The sequence below is a fragment of the Pezoporus flaviventris genome, unplaced genomic scaffold (genome assembly GCF_033815535.1).
Source record: "Pezoporus flaviventris isolate CSIRO_AGI_PZ_B2104156 unplaced genomic scaffold, CSIRO_AGI_Pfla_v1 ptg000047l, whole genome shotgun sequence".
NCBI lineage: Eukaryota > Metazoa > Chordata > Aves > Psittaciformes > Psittacidae > Pezoporus > Pezoporus flaviventris.
In genome coordinates, this window is record NW_026892595.1 from 11,403,168 (window position 1) to 11,428,859 (window position 25,692).

Here is a 25,692-nt window from a genome sequence, read left to right on the forward strand (position 1 = left end):
TGGAAACTGTCTGCAGTGTAGCTGCTGCTATAGCACGAGCCCTCAGCTAAGAGGATTTAGTCAGCTGAGTAGTTTGTATTGGAAAGACAGTTAAACAGCAGTAATTTAATATCTTAGATATCTCTCTGTGAGGCTGTATGGAGCAGTGAAGACATTGAGTCTGTAACAAAATTGGCTGCAAAAGCCTTCACATAGAATAGTAGTTAAGTGGCCAAAATCAAAATATAGGATAGGAACTTCTTCATATTATTAGATATTTGGTCTACTAGAATTTTGAGTTTTGTGTTTGATTTTTTTTTCCTTCATTTTCACCTCCCCAGTCATATGCTAATGTTACTACAAGTCTCTCTGAAATACAATAAGAAGTTAAGTACATAGTCTTTGTTTTGCCAGTCGGCTATTAAATGGTAAATACTAGTATTGTAAGGAGAAAAAAAAAATAGCTTTACACTGGAATAATACTTTGAAGGGAAAAAAGTTAGCAAATGTAATCCCAGGGTTAAACTGGACATTTATCAATTATGTTGCTTTACAAATAAATAGACCATTTCCTTTTTGTAATCATTGGGATGACAGCAGTAAATTATTCATCTGTGAACTCTGTTTCTGTACTGAATTGATGGCTGAGGTTCATTGTGCTTACCAGGCTGATTCATGTTCACTATGTAAATGGTGGAATAGCTGGCTGTGGTTACTACCTTGCTAATGAGCTAGAGCAGCGATGGAGAGATCTTGTCTGTCTAAGGGAAAAGACAGATATTTCACCTAGGAAAAGAAAGGGTGGGAAAATATATTTCCTGGTTGATGTTTTTTTTGAAAGAGCAGATCAGAAAGAGATGTGTGACTTACAATTGGTTTATATCAGTCCTATCTTCCTTTACTTACCAGGATTTTCTTCTTTGAGGCATGTGAGGCAGCAGAAACGAAATAAATATTAACAACTGTCCTGACCCTGATTTGGAAATAAATTACTGAAGAATATTAAGTCTTAAGGGTGTTTGCTTTGTGTGTATTTCAGTTATCTTAGGAATGTATGCTGTTGGAAAACAGAGGTTATTGCCTTACTTTTTTCTTACCTTGCTTTCAATTAAATCTGGTTTCTGTTACAGTAGCATTGTCTGTGCTTGTATGCCACTCAGTCCAGTGCTGGTCATTTGTGCATTTTCCCTGTGTTACTGTGTGGCAGTTCTTACTCTTTCTGAGCTAACAGTTCCTGTCCAGTATTTTTGGTCTGTGTGTGTGTGTCGGGGGTGGCGGTCAGGCAGCTGTTTTTCACAACTGATGCAATTGCTAATATGTTTCCTTTGCATGAAGGCAGACTTCTATTCAGTACCCCTGGGGACTGTAAACATCATTTTTATCATGTTGGAACTACAGGAACTGTCAGCCCACTGAAGTTGTTCTCAATTAGTATGAGGCAGTCCAATTCAGAAGGGAATAGCTGCTCCTGTTCGAGCCCATTTTTCTTTGAGTGTTGCCTATACTGATTTCCAGCTGTTACTGTGCAGCTTTGGGGAGCTAATGGGGTTCATTGGGAACATCTATCTCAAAAGGAAATGCCTAAGTCAGTGTCTAGTTGAATAATTGGAGATTTTCACACACACAAAAAACTGGTTAATACCCACTTAGCTAATTATCTCTCAATGTACATGATCATCCTTTCCAGTCGAGTAATTAAACAAAATTAAGTGGAACCTTGCTAATTTGCACTAATGTCGGGAACAGCCTATTGCCAATTACTGAATTTTGTGAATGAGTGTAAATGAAAACAAGCACTTTTTAGAAACTATATAGTAACATGTACTGAATCTTATCCAATAATACACATCATTATTACACTGCCAGTAGCTCACCTGTGTTTGCACAGGAAGTTAGCATGTTGTAGATTGAGGACAGAATGTTTCTTATGCTGAAGTTTGTCCTTTATTAACTGTGTAAAGATTACTATACATAGTTACCATTACCATACTATATGGTCTAAAGTCATATAGTGCTTCTTGAATACCATTCTGTTTTCTAATACAGTTCAATGAGACCTTTAGAGATCTCCTTACACTGTAATATAACTTAAGTTGCTCCACTTCGAAGCAGCTGCAGTTGTCCCCATGGCTGCTGGAGCCAGCATGGCATCATTCTTTGATTCTTTTGAGCTTCTGCAAGGGGACAAGAAGCTGGAAAAAAAAGCCCTTCCGAAAACCCAGTACATGTGAAAGATCACTAACTGCTGTGGTACCTTTCCTGAAAGTAGTTTCAAAAAGTAGGAAAGTAGTTTTTGCTGACAGTTCCCATGTGTGGGTCCATTACAAGTCCAGTTGTAACCTTTCTTTCAGAAGGGTCCTATTCCAATCCTCTTTATAGTGCCAGAGCAAACCCTGAGTTTCCTGGACATCCAGTTTTCTCTTAGACTTGGTTGGGTAGCCCCTAAAAAGAAGGCTGCCTTCTTTCCCACATCCTTTATACTAGCGTTATCTATTGCTTTTTATATGATTACTGTCCAGATCCCGATAAAGTCCTAAAGCCCCTGGTGAGCATATGCTAAATAACTCCTGGCTGTCTCTCTTGAGAGACAAAAGGCTAATTTGGCACATTTCTGTACCATCCCTGTCTCCCTCATCTGTACACCAAATAATGGTAATCTTTTCATGTTCAGCTATAATTTATCCGTATCTTTTTGCACCTGATCTGAGACTTGGTGAGAAAAAATTAAGACCATCTTGTGCCAAAGTTTATTAGACTTCTGTTCTCTAGTTTCAGACACTACCTTTTCATTGTTTTTTATCACTTTTGAAGATAACAGCAGCAAATCTGAAGCAGGAGCACTTCTTCCTAACTGTGTTCTCACCATCTGCCTGTCTTTGGGAAAATTCCGCTTCTGAAAAGAGTTAAATTTATCTCCAAAGCCAAAATAATTCCTTTGCATCTTTAGCTTTGCAGTGATCCTTCTTAATAGCTGTGCATCTTTCCAGGGCTGCTCTCCATCCACTCTGAGGTGGTATCTGAATTTCTGTTATTGGAATCTCTCCAGCGACAGTAACATTAAAGTCTGGATGACTGTAACTTTTCAGAGATCCAGTTTACAGATAGGAAAGTGGAATGCTGTATGTAAGGCAGCCAAATCTGTGACCTAATATCAAGATTATGACAATCTATGAAGATGACCTGCTTTTCAGCTTAGACTACCTTTAATTTTCTGTTGAGACACCTAGATATAAGAAACTTCCTGTAAGCTGCAGGAGCCATATGCTTTAAGCTATCCATTTTATATGATGTAATTTTGGGGAAACAAAGTGGGAAAATAATAAAGATTGTGTGTCTTTGCTTGTATTGTACCGGATGTCCTTTTTGTGGTGGAAGAACGTCTACTGGGATAAAAATGATGTTTAGTAACCTTAAAGTTATGAGGAATGAAACATAAGACAAGGTTTTCTTTTATCCCTACTCCTTTACATTCTGACTTCCAAATCAGACTCAGTTCCCTCAAGTGCCTAAGCTGAATTTATTTTCATTACAAATATGACACCTGAGTATTTAAAGCAGTCCTGGGGACCCAAATGATTAAGTTGCTTTTTGAGACTTAGTCTTCTAAGTTATGTCATAGCTTATTCAAAAGTGTATTCTTTACAAAAGTGTATTCTATACCCTAATGTCATCATCCAGAAATAAAATATCCAAACCAATTCCATGAAGAAGTCTGTTTTAATGGTCTTGTTCTATAACTTTAGTACAAGTTGGATTTGGTTAATTAGAAGTAAAAGCCAGTACTACAATAGCTAGTACATAAAAGCCAGTGAGCCAGTGTCATCTTTTTTTTCCGTAAAATCAGATGCTATGCTTGGGGAAGGTGATATCTGGAAGCAAATACTTTGCCCTCACTGCCTGTTTGTCTCTTCCCAAACTTTTGGGCACTCTCAATCTATTTCTTGGGGGTATGGAATGAGAAATGGAGAAGACCTTGGTGCTGTGCAAACACAGTTTAGCAACAGCCAAGACATTAATGTATTAATGGTATTGTTTTGGTCACAGATCTAAAACACAGCACCACACAAGCTGCTATGAAGAAAAGTAACTACAACCCAGCCAAACCCAGTGCAGCCACAAAGATGATAAAAGGGCTGGAGAACCTGAAGTTTGAAGTAGGACTGAAGGAACTGCATTTTCTCAGCCTGGTGAAGAGAAGGTTAAGAGGAACTCTAATTACAGTCTTCCAGTAGCTAAAATGATAGCTACAGGCAAAGTAGACGTTCTCTCTTTGTAAGGTAGGAGAAGAGCAATGGGAATAGTTGCTTCAGGACGAATTCTATCCTAGGTATAAGAAAAAAGTCCTCACCATGTGATAAATGAGCCATCAGAATAAGTTGCCCAGAAAGAATTCAAGATTTGGCTTGACAGGGGCCTGCATAAACCTGGTCTAAAGCCATGCTTTCAGCAGCAGGTTGGACAAATGATCTCCAACCTGCTTTGCAATGATTCCTCATGAAAGCAAGGACTGTTGGTTTGGAGATTTTTTAAAAAATATACTCTGAACACAGATGGAATGTAGCAAGAATGTAAGATACCATTATACAGATTCCAGGGGAGCTTGAAACAAATGAAATTCCTACAACTGAAAAGGAAATACAATTCAGTAAGCAGTGCATTTAATATGTATCAACACGGTTCTGCTTAACTGGAGTGCTTAGTTTCTTATGTGTTAGTTCTGTGAACCCTAAAATGAGGACAGTTGTCTTATTTTTAACACACTGGAAGAATAGTATCCAATAACCACTATCTAAAAGTGAAAGTGCTGTTTGTGTTACTGTTTAGTTACTATTAGACAGCTTTTTCTTGTCAGATATTCCTCAGGGACAAGGCCATTTTGGGTTGAAATATATTGATGTTTAAACTGCAGTGAGATTTCTTCTTTTTTTTCTTTGTTGTAAAATGGTCTGTTTTTAAAACTTTAATAGGATACAAGCTCTCCTAGGACTAATGTTGTCAGTGTATATTTTTCTGTTACTGTTTCTGTAAAATTTTAGGAGGTGTTTAGTTTTAGTTGGAAGGAAGATTGCTCAAAATATGCTTTAAAGAGGTTTATTTTTGAGAGTTTGAAAGAGTCAATAAAATCAGGTAATAAAATATATTCCTGATATTGATAGATTTACATTAATTTGTGTATTGCAGTTCTTGATAGCACTGTGTAAGGGGCACAAATTGTGAATGCAAGGAAACCCATCAGACAAATACTGTCAAGAGTGGGAGGAGGAGTTCACTGGAGTTCACTGAGAGTGTCATGTGAAAAAATACCCTTGTGTTGATTTTCTTCCTCAAAATATGATGAGCCTTTTTCGTATCACATACGTGAAAGTGTGACTTTGCATAGGGTTAGTAGGAGAAACTAAAATAAAAAATTGTGCCGAATCATGAGATGACAATCATGTTTGCATAAGTATTGTATGCTGTAACTATTTCTGTTGTCATTTTAAAATATAAACTGAAAAAGGACAATAGATCTGATTCTGTCCATCAAAAGAAGAGTGGATTAAAGCATCTGAAGTATGTGGATCCACCACAGTAGTTGTACAGGGACCCTTAAAATCTGTAAGGCTCACAGATGCAGTGTTTCAAAAAGGAAGAAAAGAAAAAAAACCCACCCAGATTAAAGCAACTTTCTTTTTTATTTTTTTTTAGACATAAAGTAGAAATAAAGAACAAGGAAGAGGGTTAACTGTTGTCTTCCTCCCTCCTGGGAAATATATCGGACCATATGTTTGGAAATAAGAAAACTTTCTTTCAATTCTGTGGCAGCTGATGTTAGAAAACTCTTAGGATAGTGCAGTACTGACCTCCTGTGTCTCAGGGTATAACAAAATAAATGTGTGAGAAAATGTCTTGCAGTTATGAAATAACACAATGATGGCTTTTCCCTGACATGTAGGAAGAAAAGAGAAACCAGTAATGCTGTTCTCTAGTTAAGCATTGCAAACACACTCATTTGGGACTTCATATTTAGTCTGCTGCTATCAGGCAGTAGTTTTTTTGCCAGGAAACTACGTATTAGCACTAGCGTTTTCATGATAATGCATGAATCTATGGGTTTTGGATCTTTTTTAAGTCTTTAAAACATTCACCATCTTAGTATTGTGATTATCATTGTCCCATTTTCTTTCTTCTACAGTCTTGAGGTGACACACCAAATTAAAGCCTGAGTTGTGAATTAAGCAAGGAAAAAAGTACCTGTAAAGCAGGCCGAGGCTGTGAAGGTCCTTGAACTTAGTCCATCTGTTATTTATTTCCTATTAATTTTTTGTCTTGCTACTCTATTAATTTTTATTTCGGTTAGTTTCCTTTTGTTTTTACAGTCTTCTGTTAATAATCTGTCCTTCATTTTTCATATTTCACCCATATCACACTTTCTTAACTTTTTCTCTGATCTCCTCTAAAATGGATTTTGCATGTACTCAAATAGCATAGTTATCTGTCAAACTCGTAGCTATTTCATCCCTAAAATTTTGTTCAAAAGTTCATGTTTGCTTTTGTAAAACAAATACGGAAAGCTTTATGTTGGACTCTTTTTCTCTGGAAGCCCTCGGTTGTGGAAAGTAATTGATTGTTGTGTCAAGATGCAGTGGAATCCAGCCTGGGAGGATTGATTATGAGCGTAAAGAAAAAGGCTCAGTCTCTGCTGGTGGGTGAGGGGGGGAAGGGAGATGAAAAGAAGAAAAAGGAGGAGAGCGCGGGAAAAAGAAGAGATGAAGAAGAAAAAACTTTAAGCATTTAGATGTCTTTGAAGAATTGTGGCAAACAGACTTTCTTAGAACGTGTTCTGTGTTCTTGCTAATTATTCTATGATATTTGTATGCTAATGTGGTAGGGGCTGAAGAAATTGTTACAATGGTAGTAAAGCCACCTTGTGTTATTCTGTCAGTTTCTTGAGTGTTAGTGGCATGTGTATTAAAAATTTCAGTCATGTTTCTGGCTTGTTATGGAGGGTTTTGAAGCCTTTGCCATGTTACAGCATTGGGTTTCGGGTGGTGAATATCTTTTATAGTTTTAATTAGTCAGTACTGTCATCAGTGCTCTCTGCCACGTGGTAAGAGAAGACTGAGCATTATATATGCATTTCTAACCTGTATATTTAGGACTTAGAAATGGATAAGTAAATTACAGGAAATTCTTTAATTCTCAAGTGTGACTTCTACACTGTCTGTATTGTTTTCAGCAAAGAAAACATAAATAGATGGTATTTCAGAATGTGTTGCAAAATGGTATTCAAGAGCAAACTCTGCTCCTGCCTTCTGCTTTCTCCACATTGAGGGTCAGCCGATACTGTGAGTGATGGCTCAGCAGGGGCCTGAGAAGCCTTTCTCAACCTCATCTAGAGTCCCTGTGCATCCCAGGATGGATGGAGATAGCACATCTGGCAGTATTTGCTTTGAAGCAGGAAGTGTGACTTTGTGATTGTGGCACCGTCTCCATTGCATTGCCTGGCAGAGCAGCTTAAGCACATGAAAAGCATACACTGCATCCATTCAAAATGTGGTTGAGCATCTGTAGCCATGTACACTCCCTTGAATTCCTGGCAGAAATTCCAGCTGATTCAGCTAGAATTGCACCTGGCGCTTCCATCGCACTATGGTAAAAGGAACGGGTTGACCTAAACTCCAGATTTATGTGGATTTAGTTATGTACTTCTCAATAAAATCAGTGCTAACTTTAAGGGCTGTATATCACTTTGGAGCAGATAACGTATCCTGCACTTGGGTAACTTTTACATTTTTCTTGAGGAGAAAGAAGAGTGTCCTATTTTGCTTACTGAGTCTTTCTTGGCTGTGGGATATGTATGTAATTAGAGGAGTCATGGAACTGCTTTAGTGTAATCACAGAAATCATAAATAGGCTCATGGGAAAGATGGTGTTTCTCTGGGCTCTGCTGGAGCTTTTTTGACGTTTAAAGAAGCAAGATGTGGTATGGAATTCAAAGAGGATTTCAGGCTGTAGTTAAAAGTAAGTTGGAATTTGTTTGACCTTTTTCCCTGTACATTCTTTCCAGAGCATTAGGTGCTGAGGTCAAGCTGAAATGTGTCACTGGTCAGTGTCTGAATTTAATTAGTAAGCAAGGACTTGGAGAACTCTAAAATACAAGATGCTTGATCACCACCTACCCGTTTCAGATAAAAACAGAACATGATCTGTTTGTGTTTTCCTTCCACCAGCTGGTACAGTTTTCTTGAATTTGTTTGTTTCTAAATTCAAGGTTTAAATGTGGGAAATGTTACAGAAAACTGTTGTGCTACCAGCCTGGTTTATGACACCTGCGATGGTTTATGTGGACAGTCATTACTGTATAGTACTCTTAATAACAGAAATTATGAACTGTTTACCATGTTTGCAGAATGGATGTTTTTACTTCCTAGTCAAAATTGCAAGCTTTGCGGTGATTTATGGATAAATCCAAGAAAAATGAAGTTCATACATTTTACTCTTAGAGAACCAGTGACTGTTGTAGATGATTATGATCAACTGTGATATAAATACCCACTGACACTTAAAAAAAGCAATCATTTCAGCTAGTTGAGGTTGGCTTTCCTAAGCCAGAACACAGTAGTTACACTCTTCATCTTGGTAACAAATATGTTTGCAATAATTCAAAGATTTTTGTGCCTCCAACTCAGCCTGCCTGATTTCTTTACATACTACTCAGCATTTAAAATAATGGGAGAACGACATGCTCTGAGACAATTACATGCCCCTGCTTTGAAAACACTATGCAAAGACTTGAGTTGTTTTACACATAATCTTTTAATAGTTATAACATCAAAGACAGCAGAAGCAAGAAATTCTAGAAGATTAAGTGTGCATGATAGGGAGTTTTGGTAAAATAGTCCACCTTGGATACATATTGATTATTTCCCTGTTACCAAAATGACTCTACATCCTTGCAAAAATGCAATTTAGATACAGCCTTTAATTCTAAGTTTTTGAGTATTTGGTAACAGTCTTGGCATTCCAGATATTTATTGCTTCTCTGTAAAACTAGAAAATCTTCTATATTGACTATTAAAGAGTAATAGAAATGGCCATAAAATCTAATAGATTAGTTTGAACTGTAGGACTTTACGAAGAATGTTTTATCAGGTAATTTTCAGTTCTTTCTCTGAAGAGCTCGCTATATCATCACTTAGCCATGTGTTTTCTGTGCTTTAAATTTTAAATTCTTGTCTCACTTAGTAAAGCAACGGGTGGTTAAGAAGAGAAAGGGTCACTGGTCTCCTGTTAAGCAGTGTTTCCACAGTGCAGCTATTTTTGTCATGGGGTAGAGTAGATGGGGTATTGAGCTTATGGTGCTCCAGTTAACACTGCATTGCGATCTTGGTAAAAGATGCCAGTGCAGAGCTCTTGATGCCACTTTTGAACTGGATTCCCCTTGTGTACCACATGGATTCAGTCCTGTGGCAGTGCTGCTGTATTTTCAGGGCTCCCGATGTTTATCAGAGGTTTTTTCTCTGTTCCTGGTGTGTCCTTTGATCTCTGTTCAACAGGACTCCTCTTACTAGCTTGAGCTAATAACAGCCTCAGCTGGTATTTACCATTAATTAATAATTTCAGGGGATAAAGTATTTTTCAGAAATTTAGCTGGCAGGAGGAAATGGGCAAAGCAAGTTTGCCCAATACCGTGCTGGGGAAATGAAGTTAATCAAAAGAAATAAAAAAAATTAATCAAGTTACCAGCCAAGGGTTATCTCACAGCAGTTGTGCTTAATCTTCTTAGTGCACAATATGATTATGATGACAAGTTTCCACACATGTACGGTGATAAATGGTTGCTATTCTTTGATGGCAATGATTACATTATATATGTTGGCATTTAGGGGACGTAGTTGCATTTTTTTAGAATATTCAATCTTCTTGCTGTGTTTTCATCTATTGTTTTCTCTGACAGCTGGAATAAGACCATGAAGTCAAGTGGCAGAGGCCGTAAGGATCTCTGGTTGCTGAAGTGCTTCTCTGCTTCAATGTTCAAGTTAGATTTGCTTGCTATTGTTGTTATTTTTCTGTTTCTACTTGGTGGTTTATTTTATTTAGAAAATAAAAAAGCCAAAATTTTATGCCAAAGTCTTTAAACTCTGCCTCTGAAATTGCAATTGGATATGTTGTGGGTGTAATTAGTAATGTGCAAAAGTAACGTCATGTAATTGCAAATGCTCAAAGCAGAGGTTTTTCATGAAGGCAAATGAACCTGCAGATTTTCTTTCCTCTCCCCCATCTGAAAAATCAGCCTTGCATAATCTTCATATTTCAAAGTAATTACTAATCTTAGTTTGGGATGATAATAATCATCTTGAAGCAGTGAGACTTTAGAGAGGTCTTAAATGCTTTGTGCAGTTACTGTCTTTGACAAAAAAATTCCATGTGAAATTTGAAGATGGTTTCTTTTTAATTTAATTTTAATTGACAGATCAATAAATGTGGGTCTTTGGTCCTTTGTACTCACCTACTGCTCTGGCCCTGCTGCCGTTTCCCTCCTTCTTCTAGTTTTTCTTTTCTGTGTTGAGTTGCCTTCTTTGCGAAATGAATATTTCTGGCTGTTTCTGCAGCTCTTTTACTAGATGGTGTGTGGAGGAGCTGGAGGGGAGGGCAATGATAAACCATTAGCAAAAATATAATAATTAATGTAATATTACAAGCATTGAATTAAAACTGCTATTTAGTTATAATTTAGTATGGCTTTCCATTTATTTATTTATTTATTTATTTTAAATGAATTGCCATGTGTTTAACACTGCCATCCATTTGCTGGATTCCCTTTGCTTTATGGTAGCTTTTATTTGTCTAATTGTATATATTTTAATGTTAACATTTTCTATTTCTATCTCATTTGATGCTGGTGCTATTAACAAAAGAGAAAACTGAGACCAGATGGCTGCCAAACAGTGAAGCCACCTGGTATTCTAGCAATGCCAAATATACTTTCCCCTCCTTTTCTCTTTAGAAAATTACTGAGACAGGTCCAGGATTATTTGAGCATCCCAAGAATGTTTGCATGCAGCCAAACAAAGAACCCAAATCCCCTTAAATTTATCCTGCAATTATTTTCCCTGACGTTCTTCTCTCTCTCAGGTAGCTCCATCTCGCTCTCCCTTCCCACTGTCGCAGTCCCATTTCCCATACAAGCTCTGCACTGCTGGTTCTCAGACCCATGGTTTGCACACCTTGCTCCACCCAGCTGCCTCTGAAGCTGCAGGTGAAGGCCTGACCCTGACCACTGCTTGCTCCAACAGTGCTGCAGGGTGTGCCAAGTAGCTCTCATTGCAAGCAGAATCCAGTGGTGAACATGCCAGGAGTCCTCCAGAAGGTTCTCCCCACCACTTGGGCTATTACTAGTGTGTAGCAAATAAGTTAAAAGCCACCTTGGAGAGCAGGACATTTTGGATGCAGGAGCCTGTGGCTTGCCATCTGATGCCTTGTTGATTTGAGGTCCAAATATCAACTAAAGTTGTCGGGAGTGTGATAGCATGATCTGAGGATACAAGAGTGCGCACACAGTGTACAGTTTGCTATGAGTGGCAGGAGCTAGACTAAGTTAACCAAAAATATTTTTTCTTTAGTATGAATTGCATCTATGCTCTGCTCCCTGTGCCAGTGCCGTATGCTGATATGAGCTGCACCATGTGCATAGTGACAGACGAGCTGTTCAGATGTGTGCTTCTCACACATTTCAAAAGTCTGGTATAGGCAGTGCCTATGTCAGTATTGATATATTTTGAGATAAGAAGCGTTAACACAACATATTGACACAGGTCTCGGCCAGGGAATGGGGTATAACTCCTCACTTAGCCACTGCCAGCCCTTCTCTTGCCTCTTCTCCTTCCTTCCTCTGCCTTTGTAGCTCGCTTCCAGGGCCCTGCTGGTTCGTAGACCCCAAATACCTTCAATGACGCTGATGTGAGACCCTGGGCACTGTGGCTCAGCGAGTATAGGTGTCTAAACACTCTGGTTGAATTCTGGCAGAGAGAAGAGCTGCCACTATGTCAGCTGTTAGGAAATACCCAGGTTACTACAGTATTCTCTAGCCTGAGCACACTGTGCTAGCAGCTGTACAAATTCCACACAACCTGCCCCGTATCTGCCTGAAAAGAGCTTACACCCCGTGTGTAAGAGTCAGGAGAAGGATGCAAACAGTTGAGGAAATAAAATAATAAGTTTTGTATTCAGCAGTGTAACAGCTGTCTGTAATGCTGTGTGTATGCTGTACATGTATCTACTCATTTCTTAGATTTCTTTCCTGTGCTGTGAACTGAGAATGGTGGTTGGCAACATTGAACCCTCTTCTCAGAACCCTCTGTCTTATGTTGGGCATATGGTGTCTCTACTTCTTTGCTCGCTGTCCTCTTACATTATGTACCTGTTTCCAGCATGTTCTGCAGGTGTCAGAAGATGCAGTAATCCTGCATTTGTGAGGTTTTGAGTTTCACTATCACTCTACCAATGATTGCCTCACTGCTAACATGATCTTCATACATGGCTGTAAGCTATCATGCCTATCAGCCACTTTCAGACACTGACTCTAGTTGTAGCTGGGTTTCTAGAAGTCCACGTTCCCACTGGTTACAGTAGGTTGGACGTGGTCCCATTACAGTGTATGCAGACCAATGTGTCCTCCAGCAGGACATATTTCAGGGAAAAGACGTCAGAGTAGCCTCCGTTAAAAACTTCCTGCCCTTTGGAAAATACTCCTTCATATCTTTCCAGCAAGCAAGACTTATAATGTGTGTTTAAACTTTGTGATATGAAAATAACATAAAAACAATGTCTTGGTAGAATTATCCCTAGAAGTGGTCAAGGCCAGGTTGGGTGAGGCTTTGAGCAACCTGGTCTAGTGGAAGGTGTTCCTGCCCATGGCAAGGTCCCTTCCAACCCAAAGTATTCTATGATGATTCTATGAAATAATGCCTATAAAATGCCTGCCCAGCATTACTCTTATTTGGCCTGTTTAAGCAGCAAGGCATAATGATGATTCAAATGTGCTTTACAGAGGCAGTTGCATTGAGTGACAAGGATGTTGATTTTTGGGGATTTTCCATTATAAAGAGACAGTGTTTGTCTTCAGGCTTCTTTTCTATATTACATTAGAACTAATTTTGCAATATATACCATTTCTCAAAATACGTGAATGTGCATTGAAGTTGACGGGAGACCTGAGGATCTTCCTGCTGTAACTGCATTTTCCTGCCGCAGAAAATACTAAAAATTGTCAAGGAAAAAGACAGTCATTGTTTGCAGTCTGGGAAGTTTGTATCTAATCTCTTTAATTCCAATAAATATGTTGGAAAGTGCAGTTGTCAGAAGTTGTGCTTTTCCCATTTAAGCCAGTGCATGAGGGTACTGTGGGCTTTGGACAGAATTCTTTGCACTTAATGAACATTACTGTGCATTTAGATGCATACCTTTTTCAGCCTGTTTGATGTGTGCAGGATGGCCGCATTACTTGCAGAAGCTGTATTTATCTGTGGAATATATTTCCCTGCACAGGTGAACTGACCAGGGCACACCAAAATCCTTGTTGCATGTTACCTGTAGGATATGTTGTGTCCTGAGATATTAAAAAGAAGATAGCATGCTGGCTGAGCATAGGCTGAGCTTCTTCCCTCCAGATAAACCTCTAAAAAAAATATGCAAACAGTTTCATATCTAAGAAAATTAGCATCTGTCAGAGGTTTGGATTTTGGTTTTTTTTTTTTGACATTATGGGCCAGTCCTCTTATTTGCTTGCATACAAATAGCACGTACAGTATCTGTCATCACTGTCAGGCTATCCCTGCCGCTACTCTTCCTCCTTTAAAATAAAAAGATTAGGTTTTCTTGGGAGGGGTAAGTTCCTGCTTTTTAGAGATGAGAAAGAAAAATAAACAGTATTGAAAGTTATAACAAAGTTATTTTCATTAGTCCGCTTTGTTTTACAAGTAGAAGGCTTTACAGTAATGATAAAGCTCATCTGTGTAGATGTTTTCAAAACCTAAAAGTTGGAAGGTGGGATGTATATAGATTTAGGAATGTCATTCCTCTCTTAGAGGCAATGGCCTCTCTCCTAGTTTTTCCCTGTCAGTAAAGTGAAAAAAACCCAACTCCAAGCCTGTGGCCTTCACTGCTTGGAACTAAAAAATAGTTTTACTCTACATTTCTAAGGAAGTTTTGAAAAAGCAGCACAGGATAGCATTTAAATAACAAAGATCCTTCTTATTCCCACCTTCTCTCCACTAATGGCCGTTCAACAAAGGGAGCAGTTTTTACAGCTGGGCTGATTTGTAGCTGTTCTCCTCTTTCTTTTCCCTCCCTCCCCTCCTTCTCATTGTTATTAGCTAACGTCTCTGATGAGAAATGCAATGTGTGGCCCTTGTCTGGTCCTTTGGGATGCCTGCTCTTACTGTTCTGAAAGAGTGGTGGGTTTTTTTTGTTTGTTTGTTTTTAATTATTATTATTATTTTTTAAGTTTTCAATTAATTTCTGGAATAATTTCTCTAATTTGTAGATTTTTTCTTTTTTTCTTTTTTTTTCCTGCTTTTTTTCTGTGTGTAAGCTTGCCCTGCTGCTACACCCCACTTTTTGCTGTGATCCTAGCCCAGCCAACTGTCACTTTTTAGCCTGCAGGGAACCTTCTGGTACTAACATTCCTGCCTTGTTTTTATTAGAAGGGCATCTCTCACAACATATCCCTCGCTGTTTGAAGCAGAAGTCATGTGTATTCAGTAGGGATGAATAATGGATATATTTAAAGGGTACCTTGCCCTTCTCATTCCTTTGCACATCATAAATAGCCACTCTTTTATTTTACATATTGCTCTATAGGCGCAGTTTGAACAAAATCTGGTGATTCAGCTCACAATTTAAAAAACACTGTGCAGTGTGCAGCTGATAGTTTCTGTGTCTGAAAACTGATCCCACAACAAACTCAGTACTGGCATCAGCGTGCAGCTCTAGAATTCTTAAGGTTTAGGAAACTGGTCATGCATTTATTTTGAAAGAGCTCACAAAGACAGCATGGCAGGAGATACATAGAAAACATGATCGGGATTGTTGGAGCTCTCAATTGAGTTAATTTCACTTGGCTTTAGATGTCTTTTTAAGATATCTAAGTACCTTTTAGGTGTTTTGAAGATGCAATTTTTTATTTTAAGTTTTGTTAAGGTGTTTTAAATATAGGTATTTTGAAGATGTTTTAAATATCTTCTTCAGGATGAGTCAAGTTGTTCTCTGAAAAATGTGTTTCTCTCCATTCACTCTAAAAGGAGGTTTGTTGATGAGGTCACGTGTAGGTGTCTGTCTTAAAGACATCTGCTTTTTGTCTGATGAGCCCACTGATCCTGGCTGTTTATCAACACCAGAGGAGTTCTCTGGGATAATGGCTGTATTAAGGGATAAACTGAAATTACTTTGAGTTTTCCTATTAACTGTAATGTGCTTTAGCTGAGGCTCCCAAAGAAGGTCCTAAAATTGAAGGCCAGGCTTGGAGGATGATTTAAGGATGTTAAAGTGAGAGCCTGAGCAGCAAGTGTTTTTTATGGGGGTGGGATGAGGGCACTGGATGTATTTTTGTTGCATTCTACTTAGATAACTGACAAATGGAGTAGCCTGATTTCCCTATTCCCACCAACACTGCAGAACTACCCCCAAGTTACTATGTTCTCACTGTGGTGCTTTCCCTTGAGTCTGTGGCTAAGAGTTTTTGGGGTGTACCCCTTGGGTGTTGTAGCTTCAGGAGTCAAAGGCAGCCTATGTTGCTTTCGCCATGAGTTGTGGCAGGGCTGGGGATCAATTCCCGATGTGCATGGGGAAATGTGAGCTTGAGCCAGGGCCTCTGGGGTGATGAGCCTGTATCCTCTTTGTGAATGAGATAGATTACCTGTGTAAGCATTTTCTAGGTGTAGAAGCAAACAATTTAGAGGTACTGGGAATTATATACTCAGATAATTCAAGCATCAGAGTGGATGGTCAGAACCAGGTTGCAATGCTGATTTTACTGGTGTCTTTGATGTCTTCTGATCTCAGTTCATGTGGCTGTAATTTTGGAATTGTATGAGTTTCCTGTGTTTCTGCCAGTTTCACTGCTTGTTGTTATCATGGTATTTGAGAGGCTGAGTATGTAAATATTAGATTTGCATTTATGGGAGGCTGCCTACATACTGAATTCTTTAAGAAATTATTCCCTCTGAGTAATTCATGTAAGAAGCTACTCTGAGGATTAACATATGCAGTGCTTCAGTTCTCTTCACAAAGACCTGTCTTTTGATAGTTTTTGGAATTTTAGTTGGGACAAAACAACATTTTCTGTGTTTTTCACCTCTGCAGCTGAAATTTCTAAAGAGTACCTGACATTCAGACTTGAAAATAAATGAAAATTCAAACATAAAAGGCTGAGCTGTCTGCTATGTATTTTCTCATATGAAGCTGCCTTTCTTAAATGTATCATTTTCCATTCACCTCTCTTTCTGTCCTGCTTTAAAATGAAGAACAAAATGGAGAATTTGCAGTCTCAAAAAATGGGGTTTGCTGTCATGTTCTATCTATGGGTGCCAAGCTGCAGCCATTAACTGATGATTAATTCTGTGGACTTTCATATTGTTTTCCCTTTTTATTTCCAGCTTTCAGAAGGGAATTCCCTTCTTAAGAACTAGGGTACCTTCGTGGTGCCTTCATTAAGCTTGTGTTTTTATCTTTGCCACTGAGTGGTAGAAAGATCACTGGGAGGGCAGAAAAAAATTAAGGATTTCAGAATTAAGGATTTCAGAATCTGCTTACAGTTAAATGGAAAATATAGGTAGTCCCTCTTCCCTGCCCTTGGCTCTACAGAGACAGAGGATATGACTGCATGAGACATCTATAACTAATATAGTAAAGTAAGCACAGTGTATGTACAGTGGGCATAGATTTTGCAACCAGGCTTGTGCTGCAGGCTTCCATTTGGTATATCAGTTTCCAAGAAATAATCAAACTAAGCAGTTGTAAGCAGCTTCCGTAAGAGCACCTAAAGGCAAGTAATCCATTAACTCTGGAATAAGAGATGGCGTGTCCTTACCATGGAAGCAGACAAGAGGAGTTGCAGGATAATGAGACACAAAGTATAGTTACTTATGTGACTGGTATGTAAGGTGCCAGCTACATGGCATCTGAGTGACAGACACAAGGGACTGCAAGTTTGCAAAGCTGTTAGCAGAGGCCAGAGGGTATAATTACAGTGTCCCCTGTTATTTTCTGTAATGCATGTGTGCCTGCACGTCTGCATTGCTCAAATCTAGATTTTCCAGATCCTTTTCCTCTGCACTTTGTTCTGGAGTGCATTCTGGTTGCTCTCAGTTGGACTCATGTCAGCCTTTTCTGCTACAGCAGGGAATGTTCCCTGATTTTTTGGCAGTTTTCACAGATATTTCTTTTTTTTCCTGCGTGTGTTATGTGCTGGCTTCTGCTGCCTGTTAGTGTTTGTTTTGGTTACCTTTTGTAATATATGACTACAGTTTGCACTGTATTACAGTTGGTCTGTATTACAGTTTTCTGAGGTCAGTCTTCTTTACATCCCTTCTGGGGTCAATCTTCTTCACACCCCATGATGTATTTTTCGGCCAGTTTTTGGCTTGATTCTCTGTGGGGATTTTCTGCACTCCTTGGACCAGTATGGCCCTTGTGTTATTTGGAAGATTTATTAGGTAGGTTTATGGGTGGGTTTGGGTTGTTTGGTGAGTTTTTTTCAGGCAGGGAAATGTTTGGGGTTTCTTTCCCCCCACTCAGAATTGCTGTCGTGGTTGCCTGTCTTTTCTATGGATGTGTATTTTTGGGTTATATCTTTCTGGTACCCAGTGGGCAGATGCCTCTGAGCGCTGATAGTACTATGAGACAGCTATGAGCATGATCACTGTTTGCATGGCGCTGGGCCCGAACTAACATATCCTGCCTCTCAGCAGGACTTACTAGCTCAGTCTTGATGCCCTAGCCAGCCAGCAGTTATACATTTGCTGTCCACTTTGGAGAGTAGGCAGAGCAAGCTCACATGTGATTGTGATTTGCTGCATTCTTCCTTCAGAGTACACAGGTCATGAGAATATAATTTTCTTGGTGGTTGCCTAGCCATTCTCCTTTCCAATGGAGAGAACAGCCAGGCAGTGACTACATGTTTAGCTCAGACCCTGGACTTAAAAACCACGATCAAGGATTTAGCAGATCTGTACATGAAGCATTTAAATGTTGTGGGGTATTTTTTTCCCTTGACCCCTTTATGTCTGACAATTCTATTTGGAGAGATTTGCTGTCATTGGTTTCATTTTTGAGGGTATTATTAAAATTTGTGTTAATTTATCATGCTGCATTTAGATTATATATGTCAGTCTTTAATTCTGTGCCTGGAGATGAGATATAGCAAAGGCAGATCTACCTCTGCAGAAACCCTTCATCTCCTCAGACTTCTGTTCCTTGGACATAAACTGGTTAAAACACAGAATGTACCAACTGATAACAAGGAGTGGACAGATGATCTTACAATATTTCTCTGACATGAAGGCTTCAACCTCATCTCTCCTCAGCTGCAGTTCTGCATATAATTAGTTTACTGCTGTTAAAATGTTGATGTAAAGTTTGTTAAAGAAATGGAATGGATTATAATTGCTGGTGGAAGTGGGGAAAACCAGCTTGTTCTTTATGTAACCTGTGTGTAGACTTTGGAAAACATTATAGAATCATAGAATCATGGAATAGTTAGGGTTGGAAAGGACCATAAGATCATCTAGTTCCAACCCCCCTGCCAGGGGCAGGGACACCTACCACTAAACCATGTCACCCAAGGCTCTGTCCAGCCTGGCCTTGAATACCACCAGGAATGGAGCACTCGCAACTTCCCTGGGCAACCCATTCCAGTGCCTCACCACCCTTACAGTAAAGAACTTCTTCCTTATATCCAATCTAAACTTCCCCTGTTTAAGTTCTAACCCTTTGTCCTATCAGTACAGTCCCTAATGAAGAGTCCCTCCCCAGCATTCTTACAGTGCTGTGTTTTAATAGAAAAGGTATGACTGACTTCCACTTTGCCCAACAACAAAACAGGGTGCAAGGCACTTGAACAGCATACTTAGTGGCATGAAAATAATTTCGTAGACAAGAATCACCTGAGTAGTTGGAATTAACTTTTAATGGAGTGGAGCCCAGGTGACTTGTTTGGATGTAAACCTGTTGAAACAGTCTCAGATTGCCCTCTCTTCAGTCCTTATTTTGCTTGGATCCCAGCATGTTCAATGGTTCTCATGTGAACAACAGTTCACATGCTGTTGTGATACATCCAAATGGAGGATTTAATCTTCTTCTCATTCTGAAATTGTTGATCTCTTGCTGCCTCCAGTTTCCGTATCTTGTCGTCTGGAATGCTCTTGCCTGTGCTTTTTCTGTCATCATCCTTAGTATAAAGAGACCACATTATAGAGACATTGTCAACAGAGTTACTATTTATATATTTTAATTTGCACCCATCCAAGATTTTTAATGTTCTGGCATGGATTCCAAGATTTTTGTTTTTTTTTTAGAAGTAGGTCCCTGGCAAAACTGCAGAGGTCCTTAAGTAATTACAGTGCAGGAATTTGCAAATGATTGAAGACTTGCTCAGATGTCCTCTACAGGGTACCACAGTCAGACTTGCCCAATATTTGAATGATGTGTATAGAAAGACAATATATTTAATGTTAGTGATGGCACTTGAATGGTTTTACTCTGCATGGTTGCAGAGTTTTTCATAGAAACTTTCTTCTCTCAGAAAGTTTGCCCTGTTGTGATGAATGCTTCAGAGGCATGAATTGTGAAAATAGCATTTTTACTATATTAAACATTTCTAAAGCATGACTGTGTGCATTCTAAATACTGAAAAAATTGCAAAATGCAGTCTCAGGAGATTTTTAGTTTTATTTTACTCTCTACTCTTTTTGTTTTTTTTTTTTTTCTTTTAGCACATATCCCTTTACCTGACCAAGAACAGTAAAACAGGGGATGAAATCTTTAACCCTTCAGTCCCTTGTTTCAGCAAAACTTGTTCATCAGTGGCTTTTTCAGGAACCCATAACTCCATGACATCCCTAAGGAATGCCCAACCTATAGCTTACAGTTCATATAAAAATCTCAAGGACAGTTTAGTCTGCCCTGTGGGCCATTCTGAGTTCCTGCATTCCCAATGGCTGTTCAGATTTGCTGTTCAGATTGAGTGACAGTGCGAGGACCATGTTTTACTGCCATAGAAGCAGTGCTTGAGCAGATTGGGTACAGTTGTTGGATCTTAGATGGTATTTAAATGTACCTTAAATATGAGCAGGAGATAAATGGGATTTAGGGCTATGGTCAGTGTTAGAAGACAGACTGTGCCATGAAGACCGAAATTTAGCATTGTCAGATAGGATACTGTTGAGGACCCTTCATAAGAGGGCTTAGCTTAACGGAAGTCGTACTGAGTTTAGTCTGAAATTGTTCTTTACATTCGATTTACCTGTAAACATTTTTTTAGTTATGTTCATAAAACCTTGATTTACAGTATAAATTCTTAATTTGTCTTGCCTTTAATTTAAGGAAAAAAATAAGTCAAAGGAAAATCAACACACATAGGAAGAAGCAGATCCAAACAAAGGTATCTTTGCCAAGATGCACCTCTAGGACCTGTACTGTGGGAGAGGATTTCTTGCCAGTCTGTGAAAACCAGTGTATTAGCAGATGGTGACCTTTGGGAAGTAGCTGTATGTGCTGGGCACAGAAGGAGCAGATGGCTCTGGGCGAACCTCAAATAAAACATACTGAAACAAATTCATAAATATTCAAGGTGCCGTAAAGAGTCTAGGTCTGTGAACATTCCTCTTAGGGCAAATGTGGTGTGACGGGTCCCATCCTCTCATTCTACTCTGCTTCATCCTTCCTTGCTGAACATTAGGCATGAGGATGCCATAGTCTGTGGGGTTATGCAGTGCATGAGAGTAAGGAAAGGGGATATTTTGGAAACAGATTATTGGCACAGTTACCTGGTCTGTACAGGGAAGTGAAGAAGGGGATGTACAGGAAACCAGCTTTGACACTGTCTTAGCTTGTGGGGATTTAATATTTGCTTTGTACTGGCTGAGTAACTTTTTGAGGTAGACATGGAATGAAGAATGTTTCTGAGGCCATCATTATTCACAGCTCTCCAGTGATGATAAGAGCATGAGGATCTGCCATGCTGAATTCTTGCTCTGCCTTTTTTTGTTTGGTGTTTTAGGACTCGTCTTTTTTCAACTGATATGTGCTTGTGTTCTTGTAAATGGGTCTGCACTAGAGGTAGGTACCAAAAAGCCCAAGAGAATAATCACTCTTTTAGGCGCCATTTATATTTTCCAGGAAAAATAAATCTTATTTTGCTAATAGGTGGCTTTGTTGCCAAGTACCAAGTATACCTGCAAAAACAGACAAGAAAAAGAGCAGCATTTTCCATTTTCTCCAGCATAAGATGTTATATATGGAGTAAGATGGACCCTTTGTCCTTGGCTGTTTCATGCTGACCTCGTGAATAGATTTTCACAATGCTGTCTTTGGGCCTGTCAAAGATATCTTGCTGGTGTCATGACTCTGAGAAGTTTGTTAAAAATCTGTTGGATCACTTAGTCCTTTCACTGTGGGTCTCATGAAGTTTTTTCACTTAAAACTTTTCATTTATGATGATTTATTACTGTTTTATTTCTAATGTTTATGCCACACATTGTTTCCCCAAGGATCAATTTTTCAGGACAGCCACCACTGAGGGTGCTCTGCATTTGTGAGACTGCACTGAGTTTTGAGCCAAGAGAGATACATTATGAATCACTGGCTGGGATTCTGGTGATGAGTTGCTAAAAAGCATCTTTGTAGGAAATGACCACATTTATGATTCAGTCATTAGGGGTTATAGACGTTTCCATTTCAAAACTAAATTTCAAGGGTTCCAGTTTGTTGTGGGTTGACCTTGGCTGGCTGCCATGTGCCCACCAAGCTGCTCCCTCACTCCCCCTCCTTAGCAGGACAGAGGGAGAATATATGATAAAAAAAAAAAACCTCGTGGGTCAAGTTTAATGGGAAAAAAAGCAAAGGCTGGGCAAAAGAGCAAAGCAGAAAAAAAGGTTTATTCTCTACATCCCATTAGCAGGCGATGTCCAGCCACTTCCTGGGAAGTAGGGCCTCAGTACAGAATGGTTGCCTCAGAAAAGAAATACCTTCATAACGAATGCCCTCCTCCCCCTTACCTGTTGATGCTGAGTACGACGTTTTATGATGTGCAATATCACAGTTTGGATCAGCTATCCTGGCTGCGTCACTTCCCAAGCTCTCGCCCACCCCCAGCCTTCTGGCCTTTGGGTGAGGTTGGGGAGACAGCCTTGATGCTGTGCCAGCGCTGCTCAGCCACATGTAAAACATCGGTGTGTTATCAACACCATGCTAGCTACAAATGCAAAGCCTAGCAGTAAGGCTGCTGTGAGGAAAGTTAACTCCACCCCAGACAGCCCTGGTAAGCACTTAAGTCGTTCATTATAGTGATATTTACAGCTCCTATACAGAATAGTCTTTTCTACTGTAAATTAGTTTAAAGCAATTAAATTGCATTTTAATCCCTGATTTTGTAGTAACTCATTTTTTATGGGAATTTTTAAACTATCTAAAACTGGAGATCAGTCAGCAGTTGTTTTTTCACCTCTTCATTCACATCTCTTCTTGATATTGAATAGGACTTCTTTTGATCCAAATTCTGAATAACTGATGGCATCTTTATTATTTGATATTTTCTGAAATCTGAGTTTTTTTCTTTTTTTTTAACTTGTGCATTTAGTGAGCCACATTTCACTGAACCATGGTCTTCATGAAACATTACATTTCTTTGTGATTTTTATAATTTAAAACTACTTTTTGAAATTGGATTGCAAAATTCAATAATGCACATATTAACTCTGCTAATATTTAAAATGCTTCTAATGATTTCAGAATAGTTGCTCTGAGGGATAACCCTAACCTTACTCCTGTGAAGTGACTTATTAATAGAGAGTTGGAGCCCTTTTTATCTGACTGAAGGATTAAAATAATGGGAAGTTAAAACTGGTTTCCCTTTCTTTTCTTCAGTTCCTTTGTAAGATGAATAAAGGTCATTTGAAGTTAATAGCCGGTACATTTGGAACTAATAACAGGAAATGATCTTGCCAACAATAGGTGATCTCTCTCAGGGGCTGGGCTGAACCCATTTCTCATTGTAAGAGATGTGTTCCCTTGCTCTTAATTCTGGTAAACTTTAAGCAGTAAGGCTGAACATTTCCATGTCAGCTGTTTGCGTCAGGCCAAATTTGGAATTTTTGTGCCAAATACACAGCTGTTTCCAAGGCTGAGACTAGAATAAACTTTTATTCACTTATTTAGGGCTGAGGAGTTGAAGCTTACTGAGATGGAAGAGGCTTTTGTGTTAGACATGTGTCCTTGGCCATGGAAGTCTGTCCAGGTTTGGTAAGGTTTTGTATGGCTTCAAATAAAGAAAGTTCATATATACTCATAAAACCTCTTGCTTAGCACCAGGCAGTCTTGGAATATTATGTCCACCCAGTATGTTTAAGGAAGCCTCTGAGAGTCAGTGGGAAGATACAGAGCCATTTGGTAGAAGTAAAAGGAGATGATAGGCAATGGAAAAAGTATATTTGAGAAAGGCATTTGAAGATAAAGGGGTTTAGCAAGAAGCCATGGAGATTTGACTCGATTAGTTTAGAAGCTCAGAGGGAGACAAAATGATATCTGATAATGGTGATCAAATGGAAGGAAGGGTGCCGAAGAGTTGAACCTGGGGAGATGAACAGAAAGGCATGGGTCACCAGCCCATGCTTTCCTCAAAAGCTTGAGTGGAAGTGATGTTTCCTTAGTCTTAGGGTGGTATGAAAAGAATATACTTGTTTGAAATCTGCAGTCATTTGTGTACGAAATTCAGCTAGCACTGAAGGTGGAACACGGGGAAAATGGTAGTTTGTTGCTGCAGTGATGTACTGCAGTGATGTACTGCAGTGTCTCAAGGATTTGTATGATGTGCCTATGTGTGAACTGTACACAATATAACTATATACACTAAAACTGCATTTAAAGAAAAGGTAAAGTTTAGGAACTTATACATTGAAGATTAGGATAGGCAGGACAAACTGTTACATAGCCTTGTGAAACTTTACTTTTGTGATCTAGGGATACTTTTTCCATTAATCACCATCATAACATTTGAAAGCCAACCTCAAACTACAAGTTTGGTGCATAAACTGAATGTTTGCTTGTTATCAGTTGTTTAAAGGAGAATACTGTTTTTATACTACTGCTCTCTCATGTGTTGCAAAATCTGGACATGTGTAGTAAATAAAGCAGGGGACATAGGAAGTAAAAGGAAGTCGTTATGGATAAGGTAGCTGAACCCATGCATGGAGATGCGGGTCCCAACACTGTCTTTGCTACAGAGTTTTGTCCATGGCTCAGCAGTGACTGCATGTTTTGCGGATTTCATCTTGTTTCTTTATGCTGAAACTGAGATCCTCTATAATTTGCAAAAGTACTGGGTATTTATACAAGTAACTTAAGTTCATAATTTGAACATATTCAAGTGTTAGGAATTTGAGAGCAAACACCCTGAGATGTGTGTATGTTTTTGGAAATTAAGCTTTTTTCACCTCTGTTAGCAGGTTGCTCTAGAAAGGTAGATAATGCCATTCCTACTTTCCAGGGTGCATTATAAAGATTGATTAATGACTGTGATCAGAGCTATAAAAAGTTCCTGAGGAAACTAATATCCCTGCCTTGATGATAGGATTTGAATAGTCTGATCTGAAAAAGGATACAACCACATATAGAACCATCTCTGCTGTCCAGAATAAAGCAGGGGGCCTTGCCAAAGAGTAATAGATGAGTACGTGATTAAAGACAATCTCCTAATGTGTATGTGCAAGAAGGAAAACTTAAGCTTGTACAGTGAGCAGCCATTCCCTAACTTATGAATGTTTAACTTTGCAACATTCTAAATACTCTTTTAATGCAGCAATTTTAAAATGTATAACTTATGTTTCAACTGGGGACGAGACTGGTAGACTTATATAGAGAGGCTGAAATGCAAGTCTGTGCATTTAGAAAACTTCCAGATTTAGTTATAGCTATTGTGTGAAAGTAAGTGCTTGCTTGATGCTCCATTGGCATTTGCAGTTCTGTGGTTGCTACTCTGAGAATGAAATGACTATGGATGGTGATCTTCCCACACTTGCAGTCCATGTGGAGGTGAACCCATGGCACTCTGGAGGAGGCAATTGCTTGGGTACTGCAGAATTTTGTCTAGTTGCTGCCTATCTTAGCTCATGGATGAAGGCAGGCTTCTCCTTTAAGGGCTGAAAGCCTTTCACAAGTGCTTTATTTACAGTGAAAAAGGATTGCTAGAGGCACATTGTGGAAAATGAAAACAACCCTGTTCTGTATTTTCTATTCTGTAGGTAAAATACAAAAGGGACTTTGAAGAAAGCAAAGGAAGAGGGTTCAGTATTGTGACCGATACGCCGGAGTTACAAAGACTGAAAAGGACTCAGGAACAAATCAGTAATGTATGTGACTGCCACCTAAAGTGATTATAGATGGAGAAATAGTGTGTCTAAGAAAAGGCGTGTTTGTTGGTGTTTCTGATGAAGTCTGTGAGAGTGAAGAATCTGATTT

At 39.0% G+C, this 25,692-nt stretch overlaps 1 protein-coding gene across 2 annotated transcripts in view; it reads left to right on the forward strand.

Annotated features, from left to right (window-relative positions):
- Positions 1 to 25,692, forward strand: part of NEBL (nebulette) — a 254,199-nt gene that overhangs the window by 82,787 nt on the left and 145,720 nt on the right. For both annotated transcript variants that reach the window (XM_061468302.1, XM_061468301.1), the window contains exon 4: positions 25,476 to 25,583. In XM_061468302.1, the coding sequence (XP_061324286.1) occupies positions 25,476 to 25,583 (108 nt within the window). The remainder of the gene's footprint in view (positions 1 to 25,475; positions 25,584 to 25,692) is intronic.